General features: G+C 33.0%; 2 protein-coding genes across 3 annotated transcripts in view; one reads left to right on the forward strand and one right to left on the reverse strand.

Moving 5' to 3' along the window:
* LOC114348756 (uncharacterized) lies at nucleotides 1-23367 on the forward strand. The gene is made up of 3 exons (XM_028299254.2): nucleotides 1-143; nucleotides 7629-7833; nucleotides 23054-23367. The coding sequence occupies exons 1-3, from the start codon at nucleotides 92-94 to the stop codon at nucleotides 23298-23300; spliced, it is 504 nt and encodes a 167-aa protein (XP_028155055.2). The 5' UTR covers nucleotides 1-91; the 3' UTR covers nucleotides 23301-23367.
* LOC114348778 (uncharacterized) overlaps nucleotides 1-23761 on the reverse strand; it is an 882222-nt gene that overhangs the window by 506528 nt on the left and 351933 nt on the right. The gene's annotated exons all lie outside the window — the stretch shown is intronic.

The raw sequence follows: 23761 nt of genomic DNA on the forward strand, positions 1-23761 counted from the left end.
TTATAAACTTCTGTTTTTATAAATACTTAACTAAAAAAAATAGGAACTAGTATAAATATAAGCTCCACTTCGTAAAAGTACTATTTTCAAAATGGTTTTCACAATGTACACCATCTGTGTCATTGCATTGGCAAGTCTTGTAGGTAAGGATAATAATTTAGAATCTAGTAGTAATTATCAACATTCATATCACAATAAATTGACAATAATGCGGCAATTTTTCGTAATCTTGTTGCATGGCAATAGGCACCAGAGCCCGGAGGGCTCGAGAATTGCCGAATGGAAATATGTAAACCTAAAAACAAAATTGGAGCATTATTTGCTTATTTATTCTTACTATCGTGTGATATTCGATAGATGATTTGTTAATACTTCATGTATAAAATTATAAAAGTCAGGTATTTGTATAAAAACATTCAGTAACGTTTATCCAAATTATAGTCCAAGTAATGAAGCTTAAAATAGGAAAAAACCTCGCAATTTTTACAGAATGGATCTTCTTGAAAATTTGAGAATAAGTAGTGAATAGTCCAAGGATCCAAATCTGTATGAGGCCGAAAGGAGATTTTACCATGGGGGTAGTTGCCACCCCATGACGAGGGTGGAAAATTTGTATTTTACTTACTTACTTACTTAGTCCTAAGCCTTTCTACCTTTAGGTGTAGATGTAAGAGGTTGTGGGGTCGGTGTGTTTGGCGATAAGGTAAATTCGGAATCGAAACCTATCACAATAAAAACACCGGTTTTTAAAAGACCTATCGTTATCGATAATCGTTAAAGATAAAAAGTGTACTTGTGAGAAATAAAAAATAGACTTTAAAGTGTATATAATAATATTTATATTAGTGCTGACGATAACATCTACTAATTTTATTTTATATTGACCGCAAAAGTTGGTAAAAACATTCATTCTAAGCAAAAAACGTTCTATATATTTTTTTGATAAAATTAATAATTTTCGAAATATTCGCTATCGAAAGTCTTAGTTTTATATCGAAAAAATCAATATTTTTTATCAATTTTCTGCTAATAACTCAAAAAGTTTTCGTTTTATCAAAAGAACTTTACTTAACAAAAATGTAGATTTTGAAAGAATAAACAAAACCGTTTTTTTTATTTTCTTGAAGGCCAATAGTAATCGAGCTATACTTTATTATATGCTAGCTCTTCTTCGTCAAATGCTAAATATTGTAGTTTCAAAGTCAAAAGACGGGAAAACTAGGAATTTTTCGAGGATAACTTGTTCAAACCAATTTAAAGTATTTAAAATATCTATCTACTGAATTAAAAAAGTAGTCTCTAGCTCAAAAATTAAGTAACTTATAATAAAAAGAATCTCAGTCCCTATTTTTTTAGGCGAAAAAGTGATCGGAAACTTCCCTCTACTCACCTTATTTGGTCTTCTTTATTTTTGCATTATTAATAGGTTCTAGAGGTGTGACTGGCTTATAATGATTAATTTAAAAAAAATGGAGTTAAAAGCGAATAAGGAATTTTTTTAGTTTGGTAAAAAAATGCCCTTTTTTCAGTGTTGCCAATCGGCGGATAATTATCCGATTTGCGTATCTTTTTGAGAGTTGTCGTATCTTCTTCGTATATTTAAATAAATCGGATATTTGCGTATATTTTTCAGTGTATCGACCAATCTACTACAACAGACTAATAACAAAAATAAACTTACAAAAAATCCGCTTCTCATTCATATATTCCCAACAACACATTAATTTTCTTTGGTTCCACCCAAACTTCTATAAATAGCCTATATTATTGGATGAATGTTAGCGACGTCCGATACTTTTCATGGAAATTATCTAAGTAGGGATAGATAAGAAGGGACAAAAGGGACTTGTGCGAATTGTGTTGTTTAGAATTTGAATGCACAAATGTTTCCACTTAAGGCATACTGATCCAATTCAATTTTTAAAAACAGGGATTCTGCCGTCCGATTTTATTTATGGGTTTTTAGTCTTTAAACTGATGATAGCTACTGCACGATTTAGTTTTATTTTTATTTTATATAGTGCATTGCTTAAGTAAACGTCTGTTGAAATATGTTTTGGTTTGTGAAAATATTTTTTTATAATGGATAAACAGTAAAAAATAAATTTAATATAATATATTTGTACCCAATTTAAAAAAAAAAGTATTTTCATTGCTGTTCTTTCTACCATTTTCAAACGCTAATGTCAACAGTGTAACCAGGAAAATCCTAAGGGGTGGTTAAAACTACATACTGGACGGTCTCTAGGGGATATGGAATAGTAATAGTGTTATGCGTATAGAGCTCAAAGTACATCCCAATGGGGGGTTACAACCCCCAAAACCCTCCTGGTTACGCCACTGGCTAGTGTAGAAAATGTTTTCAGTAATGTATTCAATATAAAATCAGATAAAAGAAACCTCTTAAATACATTTACAATTATTAGGGCTTTATTGGCGACAAAAGATGGTGTCGGTAATACTGCTGTGTAAAATTTACACCTCCGTATGGCAAAATAAAAAATAAGAATTTTGTACTTTATTATATTATGTTTTTTTGTGTGTTTTGCATTACATACCTACATGTTAAGGTTTTTAATGTTTTAAGACTGTCAGTTATGTTTCTACTGTTTTAGTTGTAATAAATCTTTAGTTGCTGCTAAAAGAGCGTAAGAGCAAAATTTCGGACCAATAATTTTTAAACGCATTTATTTTTTTCGAATACTGAGAAAACTAACAAATATTTTTAAAAAATTTAAACGCAGAATGAAATATTACATTTTTAGGGCCAAAAGTCCCTTAGAAAAAACAAAATGGTTTTTTTGAATGAGATATTTGAAATTAAAAATCACACTCAATTTTATCTTTTTTTTTCACCGCTGTAACTTATTACAATAAAAATTATAGAAGTCTTCAGAGACTTTCGTCCCTCGGTAATAATGTAATCTGTCATTCTGCGTTTAAATTTTTCAAAAATACTTATTAGTTTTCTCAGGACTCGAAAAACCATTGACCAGAAATTTTGCTCCTACGCTCTTAATGTAGTTGTAGTTTTTTTGTATTGATTTATTTATTATTTATTTTTCTATTAGAACCTAGTTTTAGATAGTTATTACGTTTTAATAGAATAATATTTAAAAGTGGTTTGTTTACTTAAAAATAAATAAAAAGATCCAAATAATGAAATATTTAGATAATTTAACACTTCCAATAATACAAAATACGTACAATATAATAAGAGCAGGTAATTACATGAATTAATAAGGTAGGATTCGAGATTTCAATTCATACACGAAAATTTTTAAAATAAACGGTAAAACAGAAAATAATAAGTAGTCAGGTGAAAGAATAACATTGTCAAGATTGATTTTAATTACAGAATAATTTTTAACGTAGCGTATCCAACGTTGTAACCAGGATGATCCTAAGGGGGTGAGGGCTTACAAGTACTGGATGGTCTCTGGGAGGTATGGAATAGTAATTGTGTTAAGCGTAGAGAGCTCAAAGTACATCCAAATGGGGGGGTTATAACCCCCAACCTCCCCGGTTACGCCTATGAGCGTATCTTTTTGCGTGACAAATCGGATCTTTTTCGAGCGATCATCGGATAATCTAGAGAAATGTCATTGGCAACACTGCTTTTTTTCATAATAGAAAGATTAGCATCAGAGATAGGAAAAAAAATATTGAAATAAAAAATTGTAGGTTATTTAATTCCCAAGAACATGGTTTGAAAAACATTTTTTTACGGCAAGAATTGAGTGAGCTATTGACAATTAAAACTTGTAATAACATGCAAAAACCACCTTTACTAACCCTTTCAAAGTCACTTCTTTTTGCGACTGAGGATTTTAAAAGGATTTAGTATTAATAGCGTGATATATCTTATAAAAACTTACAAAATTTTTGTTTAACAAACTTTCTAGAATAAAAAATAAAAAAGTTACGGTTAAAAATCAATATATTTTTTTGAAAAAAAAAGGAAAAATCCAATTGAAAGCATAATAATTTAAGTTAGCGGTGTTTTTAGTCATTGGCCTTATTTTTTATTTATTCTTCTGTATTTATGCATTATTAATAGATTTCAGAAGTTTGGCTGGCTTACAATAATTAGTTTTAAAAAACTGGAGTTAACAACGAACAACGAATTTTTGTAGTTTAGTAAAAAATGCCATTGTCTTCAGAATAGAAAGATTAGCATCAGAGATACGAAAAAATGTTTAAATATGAAATTGTAGGTTATTTCATTCCCAAGAACTTGGTTTGAAAAAATTTTTTCTACGGCAAAAATTGAGTGAATCGTAAATGAGTATAATATCGAAAAACATTGATTTTTTCGATATAAAACTAACACTTTCGATAGCGAATAAATCGAAAACCAATAATTTTATCAAAAAAAATGTATAGATAATTTTTTTTCTTAAAATGAATGTGTGTATAAACTTTTGCGGTCAAAATATAATCAAAAATTTCAACCCTCGTGATGGGGTGGCAACCACCCCCATGGTAAAAGAGCCTTTCGGCATCATATATATTTTAATCCTTGGACTATCCACTACTTATTCTCAAATTTTCAAGCAAATCGATCCATTCTATAAAAATTTCGAGGTGAAAAGCTTCGGTTCCTGGACTATTAATGTGACAAACATATTTCAACTTGTCACAGTGAACAGCACAGTTTAGCAAATATTCATATGAAGATATCAATAAAATATTAGTTAAAATTATTTATAAATACAGTTTTATTTATAAAATAATTTTACACAAGTACATTCGAGCGCATAAAATTGCCGATTTTTATTACTCTCGTGATAATTTGACATTAGATGCAGAACTAAAAGTTTATTATGGTTTTAATTTTAATTTATGTTAAAACTAGGAAATTCGTTGTAAATAAACAGAAAAAATCTACCTAAAAATATTCTCAGTGTAATAATGTAGGTAGAAAATTCCCATCTGATAGCTCCCGCGAAAACCGCTCATCGATGAGCGCGTTAATAACCGGCAAAATAACGCAAAAGATGAAAAACATAGTACATTGTGAAGTAAAAAGAGATGAACCTAGTAGGGGTGGAAATTATCGATATAAACGTATCTTCTTCTTCTTTAAGTACCGTGCCCAAATTTTTAGGCGTGGGTAGCTTCCATAACAATTTGCCGATATCGTTCTCGATCTTGTGCGGCATGTAACAATTGATCTGCTGATAAGCCAGTCCATTGACGAAGGTTTCGGAGCCATGAATATTTCTTTCGACCAATTCCCCTTTTTCCGCCGATCTTTCCATTGAGTATTAACTGCAGCATCCTGTATCTGCTACCTCTCATTATATGCCCCAGATATTCAAGTTTTCTCTTTTTTATCATCTTCATTAAGTCGCCTTCGCCTTGACCTACTCTGTTTAAGACTTCTCTGTTTGAAATGCGTTGAACCCAAGATATTCTGAGCATTCTACGATACGACCACATCTCAAAGGCTTCTAATTTGTTCATCATGTTAACCTTCATGATCCAGGTTTCACATCCATATAGTAATACAGGATACACATAACATTTTAGGAACTTGATTCTTAGTTGTAAGTTCAGCTGAGAGTTGCTCAGAATAGATCTAAGTTTCATAAATGCTCCTCTTGCAATTTCTATACGAGTTTTAATTTCTTCATCCGGATTTAGTGTCTCGTTTATCCAACATCCTAGGTATTTAAAATGGTTAACTTTTGTTATTGATTCATCATTGACAATTAGTTGCATAGGGCCGACGTCTTGTTTACTAACCACAAGTAACTTTGTCTTTGTTGCATTTATGTTAAGTCCGTTATTGGAGCATTCTCTAGTGACTCGATCTATAAGGAATTGAAGATCTTCGATATTTTCAGCCATGATCGCGGTGTCGTCTGCATATCTGATGTTGTTAATAGTTTCTCCCCCGATTCGAACTCCACATTGTCCTTCCAAGGCTTCATTAAAAATTATTTCTGAGTATACGTTAAACAAAGTTGGGGATAACACACAACCTTGTCTGACACCTCTTTGAATGCAAAAAAATAAACCTATAAATTAACATTATATATTATATATCTATATAACGGATTGATTACGGCTGTCGCCGCGTCTCCGCCCCCAATTTCCATCTTTTTATGTCATATGCAGTTGCCTCTTCTAAGTCTCTAGCCGTCATTGCTTCATCAATATCGTTGCGCCAAATTCTCCGTGGTCGTCCTCTCTTTCTTCTTTCAGTAGGGATCCATTCCAGTATTCTTCTAGGCCATCTGTACTCTGGCATTCTTTTAACATGTCCGAACCAGATTAATTATTTTCTTTCTATGTCATCATTGATAGTTTGTTTCATTTTCATTTCGTTTCTTATTTGTTAGTTTCTAACTCTCTCCAGTTTGGATCTACCGCAGCTTCGTCTCAGATAATCCATTTCTGTCGTCATAAGTTTGTTTCTATTAGCTTTGGTGACGTCCCATACTTCCGAACCGTAAAGTGTAATACTTTGGACTATACTTCCGTAAATGTGTTTTTTGGTTTCTTGTAGAAATGTTTTTTGCCAGAGAAGAGAGTTTAAGGCACGGGTCGCTGCTCTACATTAACAGTACATTACATATTTTCCCACCTTTAGACGTATCGGAGTAGTATGACAACTGTCACTGTGACAGGAGAATTTTATAAAATTCTCCTGTCACAGACGCCTAAAGTCTAAAGGTGGGAAGCTAGGTAATGTAATGTTAATTTATATGTTTGTATCGATAATTTCCACCTCTACTAGCTTCATCTCTTTTTATTTCACAATGTATTATGTTTTCCATCTTTTGTAATCATCAGTAAAGGTCAGTCTATTTTGTAATGACATGAATGTATGGTTTGTGTATTAAATAACACATTGAAAATTGAGCTACACAATCACTATAAAAATTTCGTCAAACCTCAATCAATTTGTTACTGATAAATCATAATAGTTCATAAATAAATAAAATAAATTTGGAGACAAAAAGAAATAAGATTCCCATTTTTGTAACTGTTGTATTAAATAAAGATAGGAAGATAAGATATAAGAAATATTAAGCAGTTATTGCCATTTAGATACAATAAACGATTTTTATAATTCCTAATTGAAATCCGTATGTGTGTATTATTTTACTCTCTTTTATCTATCCCGATTAGGAATCCACTGAGAAATACTTTGAAGCCACGAAAGTAAGTAATTGATATTATAATTTAGCCCTGAGATTGACACTATATTGGTATTTGATCTGTTTGATTAATGAGATAATTATTGATTAATTAATTAAGATAAATTACATCTGAGAACATCATTAGATTTCAAAAGTAAGATCACAACAATATATATATTTGGGGTTTGCCTCAGCGTTGAATAATTTTGGTTTTTAGAAAAACCATTATTTTGACGACGTTCCGGCAAAATCACACTTGCCATTGTCAAGTCAGGTAGTTCCGCTTCTCTCTGCTGCAGTCTACTTCAAGCAACAGCAAGAAGCAGAACTACCAGACTTGACAATGGCAAGTGTGATCTTACCGAAATGCCGTCAAAATAATGGTTTTTCTAAAAACCAAAATTATTCAACGCTGAGGCAAACCAGGAAAACCACAGAAAGCATAATATATTAGGACGGTCAATCTATTTCCAGATCCCAGCTATGCTGAACATCAAGAATTTGAAGTGCAATTTCAAATTAGGGACACAGAAAAGAGAGTGGGTGTTAGTGACCTTCAACCTAATCAAGTCTTGTCTGCAAAGGAAGATGTAGGTAATACGAAATGGATTTTGGTCAAAGTAAGTGAAACTGATGAGGGACGAGAAGTATATATAATCCAACCGAAAGATAACCCAAAGTAAGTAATACAATTATTGTACAGTAAGTAAATCGTTCAGCTGGACATAGGGAACATACATTGTATATATTTAGATACATAAACACATACGTTATATTACATCGAGATAATTGTGGCAACTGAGCTCTCTCGACGACAATGACAATTAGGAGACATTAACCTCAAAATTGACAACTCATTTCTTCTTCTTCCTTAGTTTATTGGCATCCACCTACAAGATAGAAAAATTTCACTTAGGGAAAATGAGTGAAATTCAATGACACAAATAAACGTCAAAATATGACAATGTATAGGCTAAATATTTTTGGCCTAAGGTAACGGGAAAACTTTTTAGTTTTGAAATTAGTTTTTACATAACATAAAAGATATTTTAAAAGTTAAAGTAAAATTATTAACTTATTAATCATAAATTGTTTTTGATTTATTCATAGATAGCCTGGCTTCAAAACTCACTCATTCTATTCGATCTAACAGCTCTATTGCACCACACACTTGTACTCCAACAGAAGCTAAAACTAACATAGGTTAGCGCAGTTGCCACATTTCTCTCAATATATATTCCCTATGTCCAGCTGAACGATTTACGTACTGTATAAAAGCATTAGTTGTGTTTAACCTAATGTGTACCAGATTATTAACGAATTACTCTATCTCGTGTAATTCTTACAAAGTCACTTATGTTCCTTTCGAAAGCAGGGAACTATTATTATAGAAGCAACAAAAGCCTAATCAGTAGGAAAACCACAACACAGATTTATCTATCGACTGAAAAGTACTGTCACTTCTTGCGGCTAGAAGAGGTTTCTTCCAACAAGAAAGATTTTCTATATAATTTGAGAGCAACAAAATCGACTCAAAAGTAAAATAACTTTATATTTTTTGCAAACGCTGTTTTAGTCGAGGAAATTAAACTAAAAAAATTGCCAAACCTCGCAATTTTCTCGTCCAGCATCGACTTGTACAAAAATTTGGGATTAGGCTCATTTCAACTTCTAGTTCATTTTCTATATTGAGCCGTTGCACGCTTTTGGTTTTTTAAAACTACCCCCAATTTTTAAAATTATAAAATAACATTTTAAACTTTAATATTGTCAACATTTGGTTCTTATTAGTTACATAATGATTGTTTTATGCTTTAAGATACACTATTATAATATTTCAACCCTTAAAACCACCCTTGTTGGAGCTATATATAAAAAATTACTTATCCTAAAAGAATAATTTCGGCTTGCATCGATTTATATAAAAATTTGGGATTAGGATCATCTCACCCTGTACTTCATATTCTATAACATGCTAAAGGACGTCGATTATTTTTAGGGGTGTACACTACCCCTTATTGTCAAAAATTATATAAAAACATTTTAAACTTTAATATGGGTAAAATTTGGTTTTGATTGGCTAAAAATAATGATTGTTTTATGCTTTAGGACAGGGGCACCAATTAGCGGACCGCGGTCCGCATCCGGACCGTGAGCTAGTTTTGTGCGGACCGTCAATAAATTCAGAATATACCTAGTGTTTGGCAATTTTGAAAATGTTTGGCCATGACAGTGTGTACTATGTTTGGCTCAACTTATGTGTGCGAAGCCGCTTTATCAAGAATGAACTTTATTAAAAATCGGTAGAAATCTCACTTAACAGATGAATATCTCAACTCCCTAATGAGACTCAGTTGCACTAAACTCACTCCAAATTTCAGACAGGTTGTACATACAAAAATGTCATTTTTCTCTCTGATAATTTAATTTTGTAAAGAGTTTTCCCCCTTATTGTTATACTTATTAATCAATAATTTTGAAATTAAGTAAGCTGTAATATAAAATTGTCATGTGCATTTTTTCATATTCATTTCCTCTCTACTATATGTTAAGTAGGAGTACTTTTCAGATGTGCATTTAATTAAAATAATTTTCAGACTTACTAAGTTTGCAACAAACACCTTGCATTGAAACAAATGTAAAAAAGATAATATGTTAATTAGCATTTTGTACTATGATTATTTATTTTAAATTCCTCAGTTTCCTTTCCACAAAATTGAAGATTTCTAAAAACTTCATTAGCATTCAAAATATAAATTCCTAATTTTTAAAATATTCTCAGTAACAGTTTACAATAGGGCTTTTCATCGATTGTCATTTGTTTCGAGCTTCTGTCATGTGTCCCATAATATTAATATATCTACGCCATACGTCTTTGGTTTCTATCATTGTTATTACCAATAACGTATGACGTAGATATATTAATATTATGTGACACATGACAGAAGCTCGAAACAAATGACTGTGAATGAAAAGCCCTATACTGCTGTTTTCAAAATATACTGATAACATCAAACCAATACACAATGAATTTATATTTTATTTATTGTACCAGGAAAACTTACAGAAAAGTATACAGTAACCAAAAAACAATCAGACATTATTAGTTTTCCTTTCCATATTAGTCCATGTATGAGGCCACTTTCGTATGAAAAATGTTTCTGACTCGATTTCTTTGCGGATTCCTGTTCAAAAATGTCCCCTTTAAACAAATCAAAAGGGTGCCGGGTGAAACAATATTTTAAGCTAATTCAAAATTACTTTTTTGCCTCGAAAAATGTATGTTTAGGTTTCTTGGGTAATTATAAACAATAAAGGTTTCTTGTGGAGGCCGATCCTGACTGTATGTCGGAACGGTGTGTTTATTTTGGCTCTACAAAATAGTTCAAATTAAGTGAGAATAAGTTTTCAAAATTTAACCAAACTTGGTGAAGTTATTAGTGATCAATTGAATCTCAACTTTCCAAATTTGTAAGTACAGTTTTACTGTAATCTCCACAGAAAACATCTAATTAGCATTTAACATTATTGTAAATTTTTATATCGAAATCTGCTTGACGTTAAACAAAAACATTTAATTACCATCGACCTGTGTGTCTACTCGGCTTTTCTCCCAGCCGGGGACAGGTCCGTACTTAGAAATGTTTAAAAATCGATCAAGATGTCACAAAGCGGTGAAATAAATTTACCAGGAAATTCTCAAATGGATAATTCTACACCAAGAAGTTACTCTACCGCCCTTATTCAACAAAAACATCCCTCTAAGCGCCAGGCAATCATTTTTAATTCCATTGAAGATGCGAAAATACAAGATTACCTCCTCCCGCTGGGAAAAATCATCCATCCAAAAAATATACTATTCTGCTCTAGATTATCAAACAATAGAATATGTTTGTATTTATCATCTGAAAATATCGTAGAAAAATTCATGACTGAAAATAACGGCAACATTGTAGTTAACAATCAGATTATACAAGCTCTAAGGTATATAACTCCTTCCGAAAGAATTATTCTCTCTAATGTTTGTCCATCAATTCCTCATGATGTATTAATTAAAGAACTCGAATCCATGGGACTTGTTGTTCAATCTACAATGTCCTTTTTAAAAATTGGTGCACCGTTACCTGAATTTAGTCATATAATGAGCTTCAGAAGGCAAATCTTTATCAGCCCAACAGACCTCACAATTCCAGAATCGTTTTTAATAAACTACGATAATACTTCATACAGAATATTCTTATCGAGTGGCAACTTGACATGTTACAACTGTAAACAAAATGGTCATACGGCAACTAACTGCAAAAACCCTATCAATCCAAACTCAAATCCTATCGCTTCGACCTCAGTAGAAAACATCCCAACATTCACTCCTCCAGAAATATCAACCAGCATACCAGAACCTATCAATCCAAAACCAAATCCTATTGCTCCAACCACAGTAGAAAAAAACCCAATATTAAATCCTCCAGAAATATCAACCATCACACCAGCATCTGTTTCAATTCAATCAGCTACCCCAACTACAAACAATCAACTGAACCCCAAAGAAACTAAGAGCGAATTAACTACCTTACATATGAATATTGAGTCTTCACAAAATAGTTCAAAAAGAACGATTGACGATACCTTAAGTCCTCCCCCGCCCCCTTATGATACCACTGATAAACCGATGTTTACCAATCCAGCAGAAATAGCACTTAATCCCAAGAAAAAGAAAAAACAAAATAAAGGAAAATCTCTAGAAGCATTCATAAACCAGCAGTCGCCACCATTTGTTCTAAGCTATGTTCAGATAACAGACCTATTCGAAAACATAAAGAGTTCACCCGATCTACTTATTACCGTTGAAAATTATACAGATAACTTTACAGCTCTCATCGATATGTTAAACAAAATATATCCCTATACTCAAGACAGATCTACAAAGACCCGAAATACCAAATTAAGGAAAATTCTTCTAAAACACTTACAGATGCAAATCCCACAGGACCTAGTATCCGATACAGAAAGTGACTCCTCACAAACAAATCAATAAATAAATTTAATAAATTAAAATGGAGTTTAATAAATTAATACAGTGGAATATAAATGGCTATTTCAATAATTTACCTATGCTACAGATCATTCTTTCAGAATAAAATCCAGATTTTGTATGTTTACAAGAGACCAATTTTAAACCAAATCAAAATATAACCTTAAGAAACTATGTTTGTCATAATCAAATAAGACTTAACCAAAACATTGCTAGTGGCGGTGTATCAATTTTAATTAATAACTCATATGACTCGATAAGAATACCTCTAAATACTAACTTAGAGGCCATTGCTGTCACCGTTATTGGGAAAACAAATATAAACATTTGCAACATATATCTACCTCCTGGAGCAGTAATTTCCAGAAACGAACTAGAGGATCTTTTTAAACAAATTCCTACTCCTCGAATCATTTTGGGTGACCTAAACGCATATAATCACATCTGGGGATCAACATATAAAGATCAACGGGGTACCGCCATTGAAGAAATTATAGATCATCTTAATTTGTCTCTCTTAAATGACGGAAGCCCGACTAGATTTAATATAAGAACTGGAGAAGCTACACCACTTGATCTAACAATATGTGACAGTGATCTTTACCCACATTTGTCTTGGTATCCAATGCAGTATACATACAACAGTGACCATTATCCATTAATTATAGAAAACAATCAACATAAACGCACAACCCATTTCTCTCCCAAATGGAAAATAGATAAAGCCGATTGGAAGCATTTCGCCCAACAGATAGAATCATATATAAACAAGTGCTCGACAACAATAATTAATGTCGAAGAATGTCTAGACAATTTGACCCAAATAATTATTAAGGCAGCTGAAAACTCAATCGGTAAAACAGCTCCAACGAAACATTCAACACCAGTTCCATGGTGGAACGAGTCTTGTAAAAAGGTCATTAGAGAAAGTAAAACTGCCTTTAATAAATATAAAAGAAATAAATCACTTGAAAACCAACTAGAATATAAGAGAACTCGAGCCATAACTAGATTGACAATAAAGACAGCTAAACGTCAATCCTGGATTGATTATGTTTCTAAAATAAACAGCTCTACTCCTATGAGTGACATATGGAAGAAGATAAAACGAATATCGGGAAAAAGTTTAAATTTAAAAATCAACTCACTAAATATTCAAGATAAGGTTATTACCTCCGACAACGAAATCGCAGAAGAAATGGCTAACACTTATAAACACAGATCTAGTAATACCCAGTATAACCAGAGCTTTATTACACTTAAGCAACATGAAGAACGTAATCTAATTAACTTCGATGAGATAGATAAAAGTCCTATAAACTCTCCTTTTTTAATGGAAGAATACAACGAAGCCCTTATCTCATTTAAAGATTCGGCAGCGGGACCTGATGATATTCCGGTAAAATTTATAAAAAATTTACCTTCAAACGCTCACCAGTACTTACTAAGGTTATTTAATTTAATCTGGACTCAACATAAATTTCCACCAAAATGGTCAGAATCTATTATTATACCAATTTTAAAACCAAACAATCCAAAAAGTAATCCAAATTCATATAGACCAATATCTTTGACATGTGCTATGGGTAAATTAATTGAAAAAATTGTAAATAAAAGGCTTTTATGGACTCTTGAGAATCGAAACCTAATCATTCCAAATCAAAGTGGTTTTCGTAGAAATCGATCAACAATAGACAATATTTTAGCATTAGAAAATGACATACTTGAAGCTTTTGCTGTCAATCAAAAATGCGTCGCTATATTTTTTGACACCAGGGGAGCCTATGATGTCACTTGGAAACACCTAATAGTCAAGAAACTACATAATTTAAATATCAGGGGACACTGCCTAGCGTTCATTAACAATTTCCTTACCAATAGATCATTCCAACTTAAAACTAATGGTATGCTATCACCAAAAACAAAACTAGAGAATGGTATTTCACAAGGATCAGTGTTAAGCCCTACACTTTTTTTAGTAGCAATAAATGATGTCCTAACCAATATGAACTTACCACTGAAAGGTCTCTTATACGCAGACGACCTTGTTATCTATGCGAGAAGTCAAAATATGGAAAACATCACGAATATGCTACAAACGTTCTTACATCAACTAGAGAAATGGTCGCAAAGTTGTGGGTTTCAATTTTCTACAGAAAAAACACAATTTATATTATTCTCAAAGAAAAGCTGCCCTAATCACCCTTCACTCTCACTATATAACAATTCGTTAGTTCGGAAAAATACTGTAAAATTTTTAGGAATGACATTCGACCAACATCTAAATTGGAAAGAACATATTAAGAAACTGGCAATCGAATGCCAAGGAAGACTTAATATCATTAAATCATTGTCAAAAAAAGACTGGGGAGCAGATAGACAAACTATGCTCTCTCTCTACAGAACTCTAATCAGATCTAAATTAGACTATGGCGCGATAGCATATTCATCGGCTACTGAGTCTTCTCTTAAAATTTTAGATTCAATCCACAATACTGCACTCCGCATTGTCTTGGGAGCTTTCAGAACCACACCAATAGAAAGCCTGTATTCTGAAGCAGCTGAACCATCACTGTATTACAGAAGAATGTACTTAAAGTTAACCTATGCAATTAAATCAAATGCAAATCCTAATAACCACACCTTCAAATATGATCACCTTAACCGATTATCAACATTTTTCTCCAATAAACCACGCCTACACAAACCTTTCTACCACCGAATCAAAATGGATCTCTCATCTCTTAACACCACCTTACCTCCTTGCTATCCTGTTAGTTTTGAACCTGCTACGCCATGGAATTTGGGAGTACCAAAAATAATTACCACTTTAACTTCATTGGACAAACATACTACTAACCATAGTATAATACATCAAAATCTGCAAAACTTATTATCAAAGTATACAAACTTCTCTCAAATATATACAGATGCTTCAAGATCAACAGATGGCGTGGGAGCAGCAGTTATATCCTCGAATATGTGCCAAAAATATAAGTTGCCAATACACTGCAGTACTTTTAATGCAGAATTATATGCCATATACGGGGCACTGACATATATTATATCCTCACCAAATCAGAAATACATCATTTTGACTGATTCACTAAGCTCACTACAATCCATAGGAAAAATATACCCAGAGAATTACATTCTGGGAAAAATAAAACAAAATCTGATCGAGATACAAAATCGTAATAAGGAGGTAATCTTCATCTGGATCCCGTCACATATTGGTATAAGAGGCAATGAAGAAGCAGATAAGTGTGCGCGTGAAGCCGTCAACTCAGCTGACTCTACTATCGTGCAATATGTGACAACTAGTGATGTTTCGAGTGTTATCAAATCGCGTATCCTAAGTGAGTGGCAAAACCGGTGGCAATTTTCAGTGTCCAATCTTTGGAATATTAAACCGAACATTAAACCATGGACATGTTTCCCCACCAAAAGAAGGGATCAAGTGACAATAACCCGCCTTAGGTTAGGTCATACCAGTGCCACACACAAGTTCTTAATAACAAAAGAACCTGAACCGAAATGTGATCAGTGTAACGTTAAACTCTCGGTAAAACATATAATTGTAGACTGTCCAGTTTTCTCCACAGCAAGAAGAATTTACGGTATTCCAACAAACTTAGAGAAAGCACTTGGTGCAAATTGTTCGTTCACAAATATGTTAAACTATTTAAAAGCTATTAATTTTGTAAATATATAATATTTAATATTGTAAATCTGCTCCTCGCTAATAACCTTCGGGTTGATGCGAATTTCTCAATAAAAAAAAAAAGGTTTCTTGTCATATTTCCGAAAAGTTGATAGTTTTCGAGTTATAAGCGATTTAAAATCTGAAAAATGCGAAAATATGCATCTGCGATGCTTGAAAACTCTTAAGTTTTAATAAAATGAGAGATCTTTTTTATTTAAGATGACCCAAAAATGCTAAAAACATATTTCCGCGGGCAAAAAAAGGTGATGTTTTGAATTTGTTAAAAAAAATATTAAATAATTTCTGCCCAAAAATTTCGCCCGGCACCGTTCTGATTTGTTTATAGGGGATATTTTTTAACAAGAATCCACAAAGAAACCGAATCAGAACAGTCAGACACAGGCAGCATAAATCCGGACCCCGGAAGTGTCATAGGTTTTCGAAACGGACCCTCAGGGAAACTAATTGGTGACCCCTGCTTTAGGATATAATATTTCAACCCTTAAAAACCACCCTTAAAAACATTATAATTTTTATAAGTAGATAATTTAATAGATCTATACAGAGAAAAAGTAGAATTAAAAAATTACAAAAACATTGATTTACACAAAAATACGAATTTACAAATAGGTAGAAGTACAAATACAAATAGTTTTTAAGTCATCTTCCAGTATACGAACCAGTTCTCTGGTATTATACATGCATTAATAAATGCTCCATAAGCGGACTATTCGAATATTTCGAAAAAAAATCGATTTATAAACATATCTATTTCATTTTTGGCGATGAAAAGCTTTTTCAAACATGATCTGGTAGGATTTGTGAAGATCTATAAGACTGTGTAAATTAAATTCCGTTAGATCCCTTAGTTTTTAATTGGCGTGGGTTTAAAGGGCTCGAATAAGGGAGTGTTTGCTCGTAAATAGAGGTTTTAAACAGCTATATCTCGCTAACTTTTCACTGTAATGAAAAACTGTGTAAAATATAATTTTAGTTATTAAAGAAGATACAATTTAGTAGTTTATTATTTTTTTCTTATCTTCAGTATTTTCGGAGATATTTTGAAGTAAAAGGTAAAAAATACGAAATTGCAAAAAATCTTTTTTTGCTTTAAACTCCAATTTATCCGAAATTAGGCCTTTTAAATAGGTCAGTCTTCTTGGGTGTATTGACAATACAAATATACAAATAATTACAAAAAGGTGAAGACCAAGTTTTAATTAGGAGGGTAGTTAGGGGGTTATTTTCACTGATTTTTTTCGTAGAGAAAAGCAGGTACCGACGTTTTTTTGATCATAAGTCGCTCTATTTTTATGTTAGAAATTCTTTATTATTATTCTTTGAAAGGTTTAATTGTATAATTGAAAAAAGATAATTTAAGTTTTCCTCGAAAAATGCAAAGTTTCCCGTTATTTGGCTTTGAACATTTCAAATTATGCATTTGACAAGAAAAGCTAACTTTGTCTTACCGTATCTCGGTTTATATTAGTACTAAAGGTATTATAGAAAAAGATTTAATTTGTGTTACTAAAAGATACAATTTTTTTATCTACAGGTTTTTCGATTAAATGCATATTTTCGAGGTGCATATTTTCATTACAGTGAATAGTTAGCCAGATATAGCTGTTTAAAACCTCTATTTACCAGCAAACACCCCCTTATTCGAGCCCTTTAAACCCGCCCCAATTAAAAACTAAGGCATCTTACGGAATTTAATTTACACAGTCTTATAGCTCTTTAAAAATTATACAAAATCATTTTTGATGGGTCTCATTACTGAGAGGGTATCAAAGTTGCTTTCCTACGAAGGTAATTAAATCCATTTACTAAGGCTGAAAATCAGTACGCAGTGACATACTTATAATATTTTTCCAAAATTAGGCATTTCAAATAGTGATAGGAATACACTCCTTGAGTGTATTGATAATATAAATATAGAAGGAACTACAGAAAGGTGAAGACCAATTTTGAATAAGGAAGGTAGTTAGGGGGTTGGTTTCACTGATTTTTTCGTAGAGAAAAGCAGGTATCGACATTTTTTTTATTATAAGTCGCTTAAATTTCATGCTAGAAACTTTTTATTATTTTTTTTGAAAGGTCTAATTGTATACTTGAAAAAAGATATTGTAAGTTTTCGAAAAGTACTCGAAAAATGCAAATTTTTCCCATTATTTGGCTTTTAATAATGCAAATTATGCATTTGACGAAAAAAGCTAACTTTTAACATGCCGTATCTCGGTTTGTATTGGTCTTAAAGATATTATTGGAATAGACTTTGGTTTATGTTGCTAAAAGATACAATTTTAATATTCAAAGTTTTTTTGATTAAATGCATATTTTTCGAGATATTCTCAAAAAACCCGATTTTTTCGACGAAAAACTGTTACTTTCAAACACGAATAACTCGAAAAATATTAGTTTTACGAAGAAAATGTAAAAAACATTTTTTTCTTAGAATTAGTTTTTACATCGATTTACATGGTTAAAATGTAATCAAAAATTCCCACCCCCGAAAAATTAAAAATAATATATTCTGAACAGAACCTTGTACCCTGTAAATGTACCTCTACCATCTATTGGCTCTTAATACAGGGGAGTACATTAAGGGGGGTCCGAAAAAAATCTATCTTTATAAAAACTCAAAATCTTCAGATTAAGATAAGGTAAGTTAAGTACAGGCAAAACAGTGTATATTACAAAAATCTGACGTTTTGAGCGGGCTCAAATCGTCAGGAGGAAATGGGCGAGTCACAAAGTTTCACAAAAAAAAACAAATATTTCGCGAAATGAACGTCAGATCGAAAAACTGAAAAGTACACGTATTTAATATTTTTGAAAAATCAATCGAATGGCACCAAACACGACCCCCACGGAGGTGGGTGGGTGGTTACTTTACAATCTTAAGTAAGAGTCCCCACTTTTTATTGCAGATTTGGATTCCTTACGTAAAAATAAGTAACTTTTATTCGAGACATTTTTTCGAATTGCCAAATGTGTCACTCTTATACCGTTGTTGCTGGTAATATTTCATGTAAACTAGGCTTACCAAAGGATTCTGCATATATTGGCTCTTTCCCCAGCTTGGCGTTCGTATCACCCAGGATTATAACTGCACCTTTTGTACGTTTTCACATTCTACTTGTTGTTCGTCATAGAATTGATCGGTTACTAGTTCATTTGCTGCTTATTCTATGGTCAAATTTGCTGCTTATGCTATTCTATAATCACATTATATGCTTTCATTTACTAGAGTGAAACCCAATACCGACCTGCCGAATTTATGGTTTACCATAAAACCCACTTTAAAGTGTTTCTGCTCCGCAGTAGTTCATACTACTTCCTTTTTATTTATTTAACCATGCCCTTTAAATCTGATTTCTTGGAGAGCTGCTAGGTATGCCTACTTCGTACTTCCGTAGTTCCTGTGCAATACTTTGCATTTTGCCTGCCTGCAGCATGGTTTGGACATTCCAGGTTCCCAATCGTAAATCCATCATTAAGTCCTTATTCCGTAGCTTTGGTTGTTGTCCGTTGGTCCGTCCGGTTTGCTTATTGTATTGTATTTATACAGGGTGTCCAGAAAATCTCCAGACAAACGAAGACTGGAGATTCTTCAGATAATTTTAAGACAATTTAACCCAATTCATCTAGTACGAAAATGCTTCCTAACGGCCGGTTTCACAAAGTAAAGTTAACTTGTGGTTAAGAGATAACCAGAAGTTACGTCAAAATATGCGTTTTAGTTTCAGGTCAACGGCGAAGTATGGTTAACTCACAGAATTTTTAACCAGAGGTTGGAGTGGAACCCTTATCTGAATACCCAGAAGGGTAACAATTATGAAACTGAAACGCATATTTGGGGTAATTTTGAGGTTATCTCTTAACCACAAGTTAACTTTACTTTGTGAAACCGGCCGTAAGGGAGATAGAGCTCTTTGAAGATGGCGTCTTGGAATTAGTTTTTCTTAAATATCTCCAGAACGCGTCTATTTAGAAAAACGAAAACTGGTACACTTATTTACCTTCCAGAGATAAATCAATTACATCAATTACGAATTTCTAGTACCGGTTATAGGCGCCCGTTCTGGGTAGGGCAACGGTTATTTTATCGTATAATTTTTTTTATCTTTAACTTCTAAGCATTTTTTATACTGGATTATTAAATAGTAAGGCATTCTAGTACTAAAAGATACTCTTGCTTTAAGTCGGTAGGATACACTGTTTTATATAAAAATTGATTTGAAAATTTTTTGTTTGTTGAATTTGAAAAAAAAAGACCCCACACAAACCTTATGGAAAATAGGTCCCAGTGGATTTCGTTCATACTTTGGGAAAATACTCTTTGAAGCATCCTGATAAAAAGTTCTCATGGGCACAACTCCATCGTATGAAGGATTTTCAAGATATAGAGGTCTAAACTCGGAAAATTATAAGATTTACGGGGTATTCCAATCCCGTGAGTTACTGGTTATTTGGCAACATGTAGAAGTTTGGATCAAGGAAAAGTACTAGTAGTCTAGGATTTTTTCCTGGCTATCCAATGGCGACCTTTACTTTGACCTTGACCTTCAACGGACGTCATCTTCTAGAGTTTCGAGGGTTTTAGGCATTAAATTGATATAAACAGATTACTCATGGGTTTTTGGGATAGAAAAACACGAATATGCCATCAGAATTGCCCTCCGCATGACGTGGTGGCCAGGGCCACTGCAAGAGACGTCATCTTCTAGAGTTTCGATGGTTTTCGACATTTAATTGATGCAAATGAATTACTGGAGGGTTTTTGAGGTCGCTAAACACGAATATGCCTCTAGAACCGCCTCCTGGAGCACCTGGTTTCCAAGGTCAATGAAAGGGGCTCCTGGAGTTTCAAGGGTCTTTGGTAATACATTGATGCAAACGGATTAATTATAGGTTTTTGGGGTTGCTGAACACGAATACGTGATCACATTGTGCCTACGGCACGGATGTGATAGTGTATGCATGTTCAGCAACCCCAAAAACCCAAGAGTAATCCATTTGATTCCTCCGAAACTCCTGTGTCTGAAGATAACCTGTCTTAGGCACCAGGTGCTCCTGTGTCTGTGCTGATCACGTATTCGTGTTCAGCAACCCCAAAAACCTACAACTAATCCGTTTGCATTAATGTAGTACCAAAGACCCTCGAAACTCCAGGAGACCCTTTCATTGACCTTGGAAATCAGGTGCTCCGGGAGTCGGTTCTGCTGGCATATTCGTGTATAGCGGCCTCGAAAAACCCTGCAGTAATTCATTTGCATCAATTAAATGCCGAAGACCATCGAAACTCTAGAAGATAACGTCCCTTGCAGAGGCCCTGGCCACCACGTCATCCGGAGGGCAATTCTGATGGCATATTCGTGTTTAGCGATCCCAAAAACCCACGAGTAATCTGTTTATATCAATTGAATGCCGAAAACCCTCGAAACTCTAGAAGATGACGTCCGTTGAAGGTCAAGGTCAAAGTAAAGGTCGCCATTGGATAGTCAGGAAAAAAATCCTAGAATACTAGTATTTTTCTTTGATCCAAACTTCTACAGGTTTCCAAATAACCAGTAACTCACGGAATTGGAATACACGGTAAATCTTATAATTTTCCGAGTTTGGGCCTCTATATCTTGAAAATCCTTCATACGATTGACTTGTGCCCATGAGAACCTTTTATCAGGATGCTTCAAATAGTATTTTCCCAAAGTATGAACTAAATCCGCTGAGACCTATTTTCCATAAGGTTTGTGCGGGGTCCTTTCAAAAAAATCTATTTAGAAAAACGAAAACTGGTACGTTTATTTATCTTTCAGAGACAAATCGATTTCCTTAGTTGCAAAATTCTAGTACCGGTCATGTGCGTCAGTTTTGGGTATGTCAACGGTTATTTAATTGCATGACTTTTTGTCTTTAATTTTTAAGCATTTTTGACACTTAATGATTAAATTATGAGGTATTATAAATTATAATATTAACCCTCCGTTAGTCGCTAGGATAAACGGAGCATCAAGAGTGGCTACGGTGTCAGAGACCGACAATTTTAAAAAAATAGTTATTGCTATAAAATTCATACAAATATTTTATATTGTGTATAGGAATGACTGAAAAATATTTTTGAAAATGTTTTATTGAAAAACAAAAAATATAAAATGAAAAACCCTAGTATAACAATATACATATTGTTATTTGTGATATAAAAATATTCGCTAGGAACCATTTCCCATAATTCCAACAAACTTTTTTGTTCGGCTTCAAAGGACATCTATAAATAAGATTTGACCAAAACTTACCGATAAAATGCAATAATAAGATGCTAAATCTTTACCTGAACTGCAAGTTATGCCAATAAAGTAATAACCACACAATTAGTCGCTACGGAGTCTTGCACCGAAAATAGCTATAAAACTCGTACAACTGTGCCCAAGTGTGTAAGAATGTATACTAACACGAGGTTAGTTGATAGGAAGAGGTACAGAAAGTGGCGATAGAAAAAACCAGTTATTTTGTATATCCCGAATAAATAATTCTGTCGTCGGTGTGTGACACCGATAGCGACTAACGGGGGTTAAAAGTTACTATTGCTTTAAGTCGGTAAAATACACCCTCTTATATAAAAAAAATTCATTTAAAAAAAAAATTCAAATTCAATAAACGAAAAATTTTAAAATCGTTTTTTTCTAGAAAACGGTGCATCCTACCGCTTTGAAGCTGGAGTACCTTTTAGTACTCGAAAACCTCACAATCTAATAATCCAGTGTTAGATAAAAAAGTGAAGATAAAAAAGTTATGCGATAATATATCAGTTGCCCTACCCAAAACGGGCGCCTATGACCGGTACAAGAAATTTGTAATTGATGGATTCGGTTTATCTCTGGAATATAAATAAGCGTACCAGTTTTCGTTTTTCTATCTAACAGTCTTCTAAAGATATTTAAGAAAAACTAATTCCAAGACGCTATCTTCAAAGAGCTCTAGCTCCCTCAGGAAGCATTTTCTGACTAGGTGAATTTGGTTAAATTGTCTTAAAATTATCTGAATAATCTCCGGTCTTCGTTTGTCGGGAAAGTTTCTGGACACCCTGTACATATCTTTATTTATATTTTAAAAATGTATAATATGGTTGTCGATAGATTATACATTTATACACTTTTTTAGATTAATTTGGGACACCAAGACAAAATCATGTGATGATGAAACTGAAGTAGTATTAGTTGAAAAACCAGAATCAACAGAAAAATGTCAACATTTTTACTACGCAGGATTGGGTAAAATCGTAATTTATAACGAACAGTGTGGTAAGGCAAACTGTCTCTACGTTGACGAAACATCAATGGAAATAAAATTCAGCAAGGATTGTAAAGACCACAAAGAAAGAGAATTTGATTTAAATTGGACTTATTAAAATTTTTAATTTTTGGAATGTGCTAATAATTATTAAAAATCATACAATAAAGAGAGTATTATTATTAGTTAACTTTTGTTGTACCCGCTGAATCTTACCGTTGAAAATAGTGCCGGTTCATCCACTGGGCGCTGGGGTGGGCGCCCAGGAGCCATATTTTATTTAAGCGGTTTTCTTTAGTTAAATCATAATATTTTCATGTCTTCTATCACACATTAGCTAATGTCCAATTAATTTTGGGACATCCTGTAGACATAGGCAGCGGAATAAGACAGGGAGACTCATTGAGTCCTATGCTCTTTAATTTAATCATGGATGAAATCATCAAAATCGTCAACAAAAGAAGAGGATATAGAATGGGAAACAAAGAATTAAAAATATTCTGCTACGCAGACGACGCAATACTAATAGCCCAAGATGAAGATAGTCTGCAAAGATTAGTCCAGAGATTTAACATAAGA

Source organism: Diabrotica virgifera, chromosome 7 (assembly GCF_917563875.1).
Source record: "Diabrotica virgifera virgifera chromosome 7, PGI_DIABVI_V3a".
Classification (NCBI taxonomy): domain Eukaryota; kingdom Metazoa; phylum Arthropoda; class Insecta; order Coleoptera; family Chrysomelidae; genus Diabrotica; species Diabrotica virgifera.